This window comes from Thamnophis elegans, chromosome 8, assembly GCF_009769535.1.
Source record: "Thamnophis elegans isolate rThaEle1 chromosome 8, rThaEle1.pri, whole genome shotgun sequence".
In the NCBI taxonomy this organism is placed as follows: Eukaryota; Metazoa; Chordata; class Lepidosauria; order Squamata; family Colubridae; genus Thamnophis; species Thamnophis elegans.
Window position 1 is genome coordinate 75831367 of NC_045548.1, and position 12749 is coordinate 75844115.

The following is a 12749-nucleotide window of genomic DNA, read 5'->3' on the forward strand; positions in this document are numbered from 1 at the left end:
TCTCTGACATATGAACCCTCTGCGGAAGATTTAGAAAGCATTTAAAACGAGACTTTTCTCATAGATGCTTCAAGACTTAAGATCTGCATTTCACTTCATATCTAATCATTAGTAGGCTATTTTAACATTTTATTAATTTTGGGAGAATTGTTACAATGTTTATAGTTTGATAATTTGACTTCTAAACTGCCTAGGGAGGTGTGAGCGCAGTGGAAGAAAAATAGAAGTGGGAAACATTTATCTGCAGTCCATACAATAGTTAACATCACTTGGTTACATCGTTAAAAGAAAAAAAAATCAGAACAAGGCCTAACCTGCTGCTGGATTCTGAACATCTGTTATATAAGCAGCTGAGAAACAATTTTATAAAAATAACTGTAATTAGCATTGGAAAGTTACCTGTATATTGTAATAGCAGAAGAACGTACTTTAATATTCTGCTAGCGTTTTATGGAATATTCCAGGGAGACAAACTGAATTCCATCTCTTATCAGATCAGCCCCTGGGTTTTCAGCAGAGTGTGTTTTTAAGAACTGTGCCACTGCCTAGCCTATCCATAAAACTGTTAAGGATATTAACTGTTTCTCAATACAAAAATGGTATATAGTCAGAAGTGTATCCTACTTTACAAAACCAAATGGCTCTTTGAAAATAAAGTAGCATGTTCTTTCTTTTGTGCACTGAAATACTCATGTGCCCTGTAGTAAGTGACAAACTGTTGTGGCCTGCCGGCAGCCAGCAAAACCAGACAATGAGGAGGTTGGGGAGGAACATGGGCCAGTCCTGGGGGTTGAGGAAGGCTCTGAAGAGGGCTCTGTGTTGGAGGCAGAGAGGGGGCCAGAGCCATCTGACAGTTATCAGCTGCCTTTGAAGTCGGACATCAGTGAGGCAGAGGAACAGCTGGAGCCTGTTCCCAGTGTGCCCATGCAGAGAGTTGCCAGATAAAGGGAACAGCTAAGGAACAAGGGTCGACTTGGGAGTAAGGCCACAGGTGGATGGTGAAGGGCCCCTCCCAGAGGAAATAAAAGAGGAGCGAAGGGGGAGTGGAGTTTGCAGGAGACAATTAGTTCATTCCTGCATTCTTGCCAAGTATTGCGGAATCTGCAATGAGGCAAAAGAACAGCTGGAGCCTGTTCCCAGTGTATGCGTGCGCGGAAGACAAGAACAACTAAGAAAGCAGGGTCGACTTAAGAATAAAGCCACACCTTGGAGGTGATTGGCCCCTCCCAGAGGAAACAAAAGAGGAGCGAACGGGGAGTGGGCTTTTGCAGGAAACAATTCGTCCCTTCGGTCCTTTCAAGAGTGGAAAGTTCTGTTTGTGACTATAAGAGACTCTGTGTCAAGTTTTGCTTTGCCCTGGCAGCGCTCTAAACAAGATAAGGTGCATGTGGATAAACATTCCTTTGAAGGACTGTTTGCTAAAGCCTTGTTGATTGTGAATGAAAGGAATTCACAGTCGTGTAAATAAAAGAGGTTTTGTGGGGACCAAGATTTTCCTTCTTGCTTTCTAAGGAAGCCTGGGTCAGAACACAAAACAAACCCATTTTGAGATGGAAGCAAAATATGCCTTAGTTAAATGGAAGAGTGAAAGCTATCTCACGACCAATCAGAAATTCCCAGAAAATGGAGGGGGTGGGGAGGATGTTATTTTGTTTTCCTACAGATTTAAAAAATTATGCATCATCAGTTATTCAGCAGATAGTTGTTCTGGCTTAGCGTAGTTGTTCAGGGAGTACAAAAAAAAAATCTTGCTGGGTATCAAAATATTACAAGCTCCCAAAAGACAAGATTTAATTTCAAATGCAACCAACCCAGCAGTATTCTTATTGCATGGAAACCCCACGAGGTTGTTTAACCAGAGGTTGGGTGCCTTTAAACCGAAAAGGGTTCCCTTCGCTCAGTCCATTAAAGCAGAGGTTGGGCTGGCATCTGTTTTAATTTGAATTTCTGCACTGAGCAGGAGTTGGCTTCCACGATTCCGTTAAGTCTATTTTTTGTCATGTAACTATTCCAGTTAATTTCTGCATTATCTATAAGGAAATCTGAAAGCTTTATAAGAAATAATGTAAATTCAGATTAACAGTGTTGGAAGGGAGCTTATAGATCACCTCGTCCAACCCCACCCACCCCCCGCTCAAGCAGGAGACCCTACACCGTTTCAGACAAATGGCCGTCCAATCTCTTCTTGAAAGCCTCCAGTGATGAAGCTCCCACAACTTCCAAAGGCAACTTCCATTGGTTGATTGTTCTCATTGTCAGAAAATTCTTCCTTATTTCTAGGCTGAATCTCTCCTAGTTCAGTTTTCATCCATTATTCCTTGTCTGGCCTTTGGGTGCTTCAAAAATAGCTTGACCCTCCTCCTCTCTGTGGCAGCCCCTGAGATATTGGAAAACGGCTATCATGTCTCCCCTAATCCTTCTTTTCATTAAACTAGACATGCCCAGTTCCTGCAACCGTTCTTCATATGTTTTAGCCTCCAGTCCTCTAATCATCCTGGTTGTACTTCTCTGCACTTTTTCTAGAGTCTCAATCTGAAAGCTTGATAAGAAATAATGTATATCTAAAATGTTAATACTTTCAATCTGTAAGAAATAGCTGCTTTCTAAAGTTAAGCATTTATGTTTGAGGAATAACTTAATATACATACAAAATAACAAAAGAGAATAGACATATAAAAAGAGAATGTGATTTAGGACTATTTCTGAAAACTCAGATATTATTTTTACAGAATGGCATCAAGTTCCTCATTATGGGAAAACAAGAACTAGGCAGGTGTGTGGTAAAAATTATTAAAGTTCTTCTGTTCTTAAAAATAATCCAAAGACCGATGGAGAAATTAATTCCCAGTTAAAAGGAAAGTGTGTTCTCACCTGACGAAGGTTAATATAAACAGCATTTTGGAGGAATTCAGAAGCTTCCATGCTTCTTTTCTGTATTGCAAGCACTCTCACCGCCTTCACACAAGCTTCCAGCTCAATGACACCAGCGTTCTTATACTATAAAACATACATAAGGGATTAAAATATTGGTCTATTGTATACTTCCTGGTCACATTCCACAAGGTATTTCTCTACAAGAATCCTGGGGCCTCTTTGGTATACCAGATCAAGCTATGCTGTTCTACAACTCAGAGGAATCTATTTTGCTGAAATGTAGCCAGGACTAAAACATGGTTATTAACGTTAACCAAACCCTATGGTTGCATCTATGGATACATAAAGAGCCACAAATTATGAAACCATCCTCTTATTTTTTTATACCATTTGAGAAATACCTAGAAATTCCACTGTGAAACAATGCAGGAGAGGACAGTCAAAATTCAATTAATAAATTCCTCCCTTCCTTCCCCTTCCCTCCACTATCCCTTTCTCCCCATCTTTCTCCTTCCTTCTCCTTCCCTTCCTCCCCATCTTTCTCTTCTTTCCTTCCTTCCCTTTTCTTCCCTTCCTATCCATCTTTCTCCTTCCTTCTTCTTCCCTTCCTCTCCTCCCTCCCTCATCTTTCTCCTTCCTTCCCTTTCCCTCCCTTTCTCCCCATCTTTCTCCTTCCTTCTCCTTCCCTTCCTCCCCATCTTTCTCCTTCTTCTTCCCTTCCTCTCCTCCCTCCCTCATCTTTCTCCTTCTTTCCTTCCTTCCTTCCTTCTTTCCCTTTCCCTGCTGCGTCCCTTCCTCCCCATCTTTCTCCTCCCTCCCTTCCTTCCCCTTCCTCTGTCGAGTAAGATTAATATAGTGCTGAATACTATAACTGACTATAACCCTGTCTTTTTGATCTGGTGCTGTGCCCTATGGAGTGCTGAATGAGAAGATAACCAGAAGAATTAATGCCCACAGCCTTCCATTTTTCCAACCAAAGACAGGCTGTTTTCACTGTTTAAAACTACTAAGATCATCAGGAGGCTTCCATTGCAAAGGCAAAGCATCCCTCTGCTCAGCATGTACTTCATTGGCCTTGTTCACACATAGAAAATACTTCGTTGGAGTGCACAACTCAAGCAGGGAGGCAGAAGGTTAGTTTTAACCCATCAGGTCACATCAGCTGTTTCGTGAGAACATCACAACCCAGTTTCAAAGCTTGTTTAGTCAGCCCTTTAAGAAAAAGTGGTGATAATAGAGAGCAAGTCTCACCAATATAGAGTTGACTGTATCAGAAATCTGGTATCAGAAATCTGGTATCAGAAACACTTCCCCCCAAAATGATAAGGAGGCAGAATAAGCCATCAACAATTCAATAAAATAAAGTTGAACATTTTAGATCTTTTGTTCTACTATTCTTAACACGTATAGTACACAGATTTTTTTTTTAAAAAGCTGGGTGAGATCCAAGGATCAAGATGCATATTATGCCATATAATGTCTTTAATCGATCTTATTTCCTAACTTAGAAATACTGTACATAAATGCTAATCAATCTTAGCTTTTATCATTTCATAATTTTCATGTACTTGGAAAATAGACAAGAAAGCCCGTATTGGGAGGGGGGGAAGCTTATTTACACTTTTATATCTTACCATATTTTTTATTTAATGTATTTCAAAACATAAGCACATTCTTTCATATGCTAACTGTTTTTGTATTCCCCTAAAACAATATCAAGAAATATTACTTTGCAATTCTCCTTTTCAAAAGGCATTTAAAAAGGGTATTATAAAAAAAATTAAATTATGCATTTCTTTCTGAAACGCCTGCATTTTCTTCTGCCTTCACGTCTCTATACTCAGTATCCAATATCTTTTGTTTTGGTTTTCCACTAACATTCCATTTAATCTAGATATCATTATATTCCAAATGTCACACAGCTACAAGATAAAAGATTCATCACAGCAGCATTTTTAGTAGCTTTGCTATAACGTCCAGCTCCAGAGTACAGGTAGTCCTCGACTTACAACCACAATTCAACCCAAAATTTATGTTGCTAAGTGAGACATTTGCTAAGTGAGTGTTCCCTCATTTTATGACCTTTCTTGCCACAGTTGTTAAGTGAATCACTGCAACTGTCAAGTTAGTAACATGGTTGTAAAGTGAATCTGGACTTTGCTTGTCAGAAAAAGGGGATCGCATGACCACGGGACACTGAAACCGTCATAAATATGAGTCAGTTGCCAAGCGTCTGAATTTTGAACACGTGACTGGGAGATGGCACAACAGTTGTAAGTGTGAAAAATTGTCCTCTCTTTTTTTGGGTGCCTTTGTAACTTTGAACGGTCACTACATGAACTGTTGAAAGTCGAGGACTTCTACTAGAGAATCGAAGTGCTTAAAAAGGGGGTAAATTATGTGCAGAAAATGCACATAGCTAATCTATAGTGATGCCTTCTTAATAATTATGCCTGTTTACAGACAAATCGCAGCTATTCCACCAACAATTTCTTTCTTGATTCTTATCTTCCCAAACCATCACTTTTATCTTTTCTCCTTTCAGCCCACAAGTCAAAAATGGAGGGCAATGTTTAAAAACCATACCTCCACTGCAAAGCAAATGCTCTTATAAATAATGCACACTAAGACAGCTAGACACAAGAACAGTTTTTCCCCGAATGCCATTACTCTGCTAAACAAATAATTCCCTCAATACTGTCAAACCATTCACTAAGGCTGCATTACTATTACTATTAGTCTTCTCACTGTTCCTATCACCACTCTCCTCCGACTTATCACTGCAGGACTGTAACTTTGTTGCTTGCATCCTTACGATTTATATTGATATTGATTGCTTCCTGACTGCTTATTTGTACCCTATGACTATCATGAAGTGTTGTACCTTATGATTCTTGATTAATGTATCTTGTCTTTTTATGTACATTGAGAGCATATACACCAAAGACAAATTCCTTGTGTGTCCAATCACACTTGGCCAATAAAGAATTCTATTCTATAAAAAAGCAGTCATATTTCTCAAAAGATTGACAAAATATATGAATATATGAATGTGCAGATCCAAGATCCTCTATCTTCTGAAAGTCACAAGAAGAAGAAAAACAAGCAACTTTAGCTTTTTCTTTCATTAACGATGTTTAGAACTAGATCTATCTTTTCTGCTATAGTTGCTGTGTTCTTCTAGAAATATATTTATTATATTTATACCTTGCTGCAATCCTGAGGGACTTTCAGAGTTTATAAAAAGTATAATGGACTTGTATGGCTAACATAAAGCAAATAAATCTTGATCATTGCAAAATCCCAAATGCCTTCGCTTTAGAGAATAAAGTCCTAGTAACCTAAACCTTGTTTGGAAGTTGATTTGTTTCTTCAATCCACTTACTGTTAATCAAAGCCTGGCCACATGTAGGCAGAGATAATGATTCATTTCTATTTTTAAATGAAGACTCCAAATTCCCTCGGGTAACTGAGCCAGAATGAGAAACAAAAAGGACTACGATAACAAGAAGCCCAAAATTTGATAACTTATGTTACTTCTCACTCTAAATATACAAATAAAACTTTTTTTGCATTTGAGTACGAATCTGGAATTTCCCTTAAGAAAAAAAAAAAACAATTTACACTGACATTCTTTAACAGCTATTATTGTACAAAAATGAGCAGCTATGTGAAAAAGTGCTGATCCAGCCAATTAGCACTTCCACAAATCTCCACCTGTTCTTTAAGTCTATTATCAGCCATGTAGGTTGCTGTGTGTAATCCAGAGCTGGGCAACTGTGCTAACTTCATGACTTATGGGATTCAACTCCCAGAATTCCTGAGCCGGCCACAGTCTATTATCATTGATGCATATTTATGATTCACGTATATAAGCTCACTTATGATTCACGGATATAAGCTCACTTATATTATGAGCAACGTTACCTTGCTGTAATAGGAAATGGCTTCTTTGTACTTTTCAATGATGTCTTCGGGGCTCAGGCAATTCTTAGCTCGTCCTATTTCAGAACTTGTATCTGCACTGATGCCATTTGATGTGAGGGCCCCTGCATAACATTAAAGCAGGAAATTTCAGCTCAAGCACCATACTCAGGTCAGAATTAAAGCAAACATGCTTTGGAAATCCTTGCTAATTCCAAAAAAAAAAAAAAAAAAGCTTGAGGAAGGAACAAACTAAGGAGGGCTCTTTAGAGCTCTCTGAGCTTGGCTGGGTTTTTTTTTGCAGACATAACATTACCCAAACTATCAACAGCATAGAATAGAATAACAAGAGTTGGAAGGGACCTTCAAGGTCTTCTAGTCCAGTGTTTTTCAACCACTGTGCCGCGGCACACTAGTGTGCCGTGACATAGTGTAAGGTGTGCCGTGGGAAAAACACTTTATATATGGTCAATATAGGCACAGAGTTAAATTTTTTAACATTTTCTAATGGTGGTGTGCCTCGTGATTTTTTTCATGAAAAAAGTGTGCCTTTGCACAAAAAAGGTTGAAAAACACTGTTCTAGTCCAACCCCCTACTTAGGAAGGAAACCCTAGCAATAGCACTTAAACTTGTATACCGCTTTACAGTGCTTTACAGCCCTCTCCAAGTGGTTTAGAGAGTCAGCATATTGCTCCCAACAATTTGGGTCCCCATTTTACCAGCCTCGGAAGGATGGAGGGCTGAGTCAACCTTGAGCCAGGTGAGATTTGAACTGCCAAATTACAGGTAGACAGTAGGCAGCAGAAATAGACTGCAGTACTGCACACGAACCAATGCATCACCAAGGCTCTAGGTAATATTATCAATGCCAATGACTAGCAAAGACCCCTCATTTCAACCTTGAGTTAAAAATACTCATGCAGGATCCAAACTGGGACCAGAGGTTTTGACTTCCGAGTTTTCGGACTCATGCTAGAGTCCATCTTCAGGGAACTTCTCTAGCTAGAGTCCAAGACCTCTGGTCCCGGTGTATTGAGTTGTGCATTAAGCAAACCAAAAATTGCTTGAACTAAAGCTGGATGGATATCTATCTATCTATCTATCTATCTATCTATCTATCTATCTATCTATCTATCTATCCATCCATCCATCCATCCATCCATCCATACATACATACATACATACATACATACATACATACATACATACATACATACATACTGATTAAAAAGCACAGAGAAAAAGCTCTGGCAAAAATTATTAAACTAATACTTAACTATTATATTCTACAAACTTAATGTAATTATACTATCAGTTAACTAATGATTCTCTTAGCTGCAGCAATTTACTGAAGGAGATGACTCATAGCATTTTGGGTGAATTTGCTATCATAAAAATTACAATTAAAAAAGTTGGATTCCAAACTTGGGGAAAATGTGCTGGTCAGATCTATCTGAGCAAGTGAACAGGAAGAACCAACAGGAGCTTGCCAAAAAAAAAAAACATTTGGCAGAGAGGCTAGAGAGGCTCCCTAAAAATTTTTCCATCAAAGACAACAACCAGTCTGAGCATTTGGCTATAGAGAGATTAAGAAAGCTAAAGCTGAGAATGAGTTATTCAAAACAACAAAAATAGTCTTGTACAATATATTCAAAACCAAACAGTCAAAATTCCAACTTCTTAATGTTGATGGGAATATTCTAATAGGCAGATTTTTGATAATGTACAGGAATCTGCTGATTTTTCTGATAGAATCTTTACGTATGATTTATGAGAAATCCTACGGAACTGGTGAAGTTCCAGACGATGGAGGAAAACAAATCATCTGTGTGAAATCAGGGAAAGAAAAGAATTGAAGGGGGAAAACTAGAGATCAGCCAGATATCAATATATGGGAAAGTTCCAGAGTAGATCATAAAATGATTAAATTGTAACCGGATGGGAATTACCAGAAATCAACGTAGATTATAAAAAAACAAGATGAAGGAACAGTTGGAAAAATTTTAAATCCGCAGATTCTAGTCATCAGTGTGGTGTATTTTTTTTGTTTTAAAACACAGAAGGGAAACTTCTAAAACAGTGGGAAACTATTAATAAAACATTTGGCTGATAAAACATAATTAAAAAGTCAATATACCTGGATCAATAAGAACTTCTTGTGCACCTAGGCGGAAAAATCAAAATAACAGCATTAACCTTTCTGCACTGCCTAAACAAAACATTGCCAAATATTTTATTTTATCATTTTATTTTAGTTACATTTTTGAAGTTTAAGTTGATATACCTAATGCTCTCTCTTCCAGTTTTTCCCCACAACAGCCCTTTGAATTTGATTCGATTGAATCTATTTCCAAAACTCAGGGTAAAGTTGAACCTGAATTTCCTCAATGCCAGCCCAGCATCTTAATCACTACAGTATTATTCTTAATATAGGTAATCTTTGACTTAGGTAAAGGTTCTCCTTGCACATATGTGCTAGTCATTCCCGACTCTAGGGGGCGGTACTCATCTCTGTTTCAAAGCCGAAGAACCAGCGCTGTCCGAAGACATCTCTGTGGTCATGTGGCCGGTATGACTAAACGGTGAAGGCGCTTACCTTCCCACCAAAGGTGGTCCCTATTTTTCTACTTGCACTTTTACGTGCTTTTGAACTGCTAAGTTGGCAGAAGCTGGGACAAATAACAGGAGCTCATTCCGTTACGCAGCACTAGGGATTCGAACAGCTGAACTGCTGGCCTTTCTGATCAACAAGCTCAGCGTCTTAGCCACTGAGCCACCACGGTCCCCAAATCTTTGACTTACAACCAGTCATTTAATTATCATTGGGAGTTACAACAGCCTCGAAAAGGGTGTCTTATGACCCATAAAACATTGCCATCATAAAAGGTCACCCTGCCCACTTACGGTTACATGACCATGTTTTGGGTGTTTGGCAACCAACCCACATTTAGGACTGGTTGCAAAGTCCAGGAATCACGTGGCAATGATTTGTAACGTGTTTTCCACTGAAAAACACCCCTTTAGGAGAACGGATTTGGACTTATGACCATGTGATTCAGTTAACAATTTGCCACAAAAACTATCATAAAATCAGGTCCAGTCACATGGGTTCCTTGAAGTATAATTTAAATCCTAGTCCAAATTGCAGTCTCAAGCCAAGAACTACCTGTGCATTCTTTCTTAAACACTTTTTAAAAAAATTTAGAAGCGTTATCGTACAATAGCAATAGCAGTTAGACTTATATACCGCTTCATAGGGCTTTCAGCCCTCTCTAAGCGGTTTACAGAGTCAGCATATTGCCCCCAACAACAATCTGGGTCCTCATTTTACCCACCTCAGAAGGATGGAAGGCTGAGTCAACCCTGGAACCCTGGATGGAAGCCGGTGAGATTTGAACAGCCGAACTGCAGAACTGCAGTCAGCTGAAGTAGCCTGCAGTGCTGCATTTAACCACTGCGCCACCTCGGCACCACCAGTAGAGGATTCCTGAGACTGCTACTGATATGAACGCTTCCGATTCAGCAAAACCTCTTTAGTCTCAAGTCTAAAATCCAGCATCTTTTCTCCTCCAGCATCGCACCTCTCTTCCACCTTCTAATTTTTACTTCAATTCTGCTCCCAAATAAAACTAGCAAATTTGTAAGCTTCGCAGTCAGTCAGTGACATGTGCAGTAAAGCTATCGTTCTGCAAGGCCAGTGCTATTTTTCTCCTGCGGATGGTATATTTTTCCACATTAAAAAAAAAATAACACTAAAACTCTTTAACTTTTATATGCGGACAAAACTTTGTGCTGCGGAGAATTGAGAATCCGTAGGATTACATAAGGCTAAAAAAAAGTCTTACATGAAGCATGGGCATCCTTGGAACAGAGATTCAAAGCAAAATAAACCCTCGCAAACTTGTGCAAAATATTTAACCTGCAAATATACTAACCTGTTTCCCTCAAAATAAGACCTCCCCGCCTAATAAGTCCAATTGGGCTTTTGAGTGCATGCGCTAAAATAAGCCCTTCCCCGAAAATAAGCCCTCCACAAAAATATTGCAACCCAGCAGCAGCCATGAGGTGACCACACTCACCGCCTCCTGCACCTCAAAAATAATTAAGACCTCCCCAAAAATAACGCCAAACTCCATCTTATTTTCGGGTGGTAGACATAAAAAAAGCTTACCAGGTCGATGCCTGTTACCTCCCTCTGCAGAAAATGAACCTCCTTGTGCCCTGCGAGAGCCAATTTTACCTCCAGTGCCTCCAGGGTAGTGATAGATGACAGAGGCTGAACATAATCCTTCAAGAGCAGCTATAGATGAAAACAGCTCTTTTAATGGCAGCTTTATCACAGCCCATACATGTAATAAATACATTTCCTTTAATACAATAATACATCTAATACAGTACGTTAAATACAAGGTATATAAAAAGGCACGGAAGTGGTTCAGGCACAAAGAATGGTACAAACATTTACAAAGAATCCTAATATTCGGCTTTTCTTCTATAGGAAGATGTTCTGACCCCCCCTCGTCCCACACCAACACACACTCCGACCCAAAGATAAGTTACGGCATTTAATTAACAGACAGACAGCTCCTTGGCAGCAATCCAGGACAGATAAGGCTTGGCAGCAATCCAGCCTGCCAAGCTCACCATAATGTTCTCCGACATTGATTCCTGCGTTGACTTCTGCAAGAGAGGTGTGTGCACAAGCAGTCTCTTTATAGTCTGGAGAGGAGCCTAATGACCACCAGCTGAGTGCAATTACCTCCTGTAACTGCACAACTGTTTCTGACACCTATTAGCTCTTCGGTGCTGTGTATCCAGGAACAACTCACTGCTGGCGTCTGGCTCACTCTCCCTTGTCTCCTACCCACTGGTCCAAGGCTCAGATGCCTCCTAGTGGCCAACCAGCCTCTCTGCGCCCTGCTCGGAGTCAGAACCCTGTCCAGGGTCCTCCACATCCTCCAGAGCCGACTCAAAGGGCCCCTCACTGTCAGAGTCTGGTGGCAGCTCCAACGGCTCCTGCTGGGCCACAACAGGAAGGTGGGCATGGCAATTATCTATGCTCGGAAAAGAGCTAATCAGAGGAAATCACTTTTTTTTTACAGTGAATATATAAAATAATGTGGACAAAGTTTTGCTTTCACATTAACGTCTGTAGAGATTCTCAGTCATGCAAGGTGCTTCTTCAGAAGGCAGCTGGACTTATTTTTTTCTTTTTGAAGATGTTTCGCTTCTCATCCAAGAAGCTTCTTCAGCTCTGACAGAAGAGTGGGGAATGGAAGGAATATATAGGGATACATTCGAAGAGCTGATCGACTAGCTCAGCATCTTAGCCACTGAGCTAAAGTCTGTTCAAGGAAACACAAACAAGGAGGGTGTTCTCTACTATTTTCTGGAACGGTTCGCATTCCCTGAGGTGAGGCATGTCAAACTTTTCAACTTTCCATTTCCAAACTTTAGGGGCGCTCAAAAGTTGTGACATGCCTTGAGGATTGTAAAGAGAGTCACAAATTACTGTGAATTTTAGAGCCATATTTCTTTTATTATGACCTATTGTTATTGTTGTTTTGTTGTTTATTAATAATTAATTTTAATTGTTTATTAAATGTCTATGCCACCCATATCACTAATGCAGCAACTCTGGGTGGCTAATAATGTACACTTTTAATCCAAAACCATCTTCCAATAAAATATAGGACTCAAATAACGTGATAATAGCTCAGAGGTCATGCCCCAAATACGATTTTGATTTCTTTCTAATGCCATTGTCCTTACCTCCAAGCCACAAAAAGTCATTTACCGAACGGAGAAGTTCCACTGCCATATGATAGTGAACAAGGGAATCTTGCAACATCCCAGCTTGTAGACAAAGGTCCCCAACGTGTTTCCGCATTCGACCCTGACATCGCTTTTTATAATGTCTGGGATACAAAAAACAAAAAGTGCAGAATTA

General features: G+C 39.7%; 1 protein-coding gene across 1 annotated transcript in view; it reads right to left on the reverse strand.

The window, feature by feature from the left end:
- The window catches only part of TRAPPC9 (trafficking protein particle complex 9), a 305011-nt gene that overhangs the window by 275312 nt on the left and 16950 nt on the right, over positions 1–12749 (reverse strand). Inside the window, 5 exon segments of the mRNA XM_032223179.1 lie at positions 2872–2997; positions 6802–6923; positions 8937–8963; positions 10971–11099; positions 12572–12717. Coding sequence (XP_032079070.1) covers positions 2872–2997; positions 6802–6923; positions 8937–8963; positions 10971–11099; positions 12572–12717 — 550 coding nt within the window.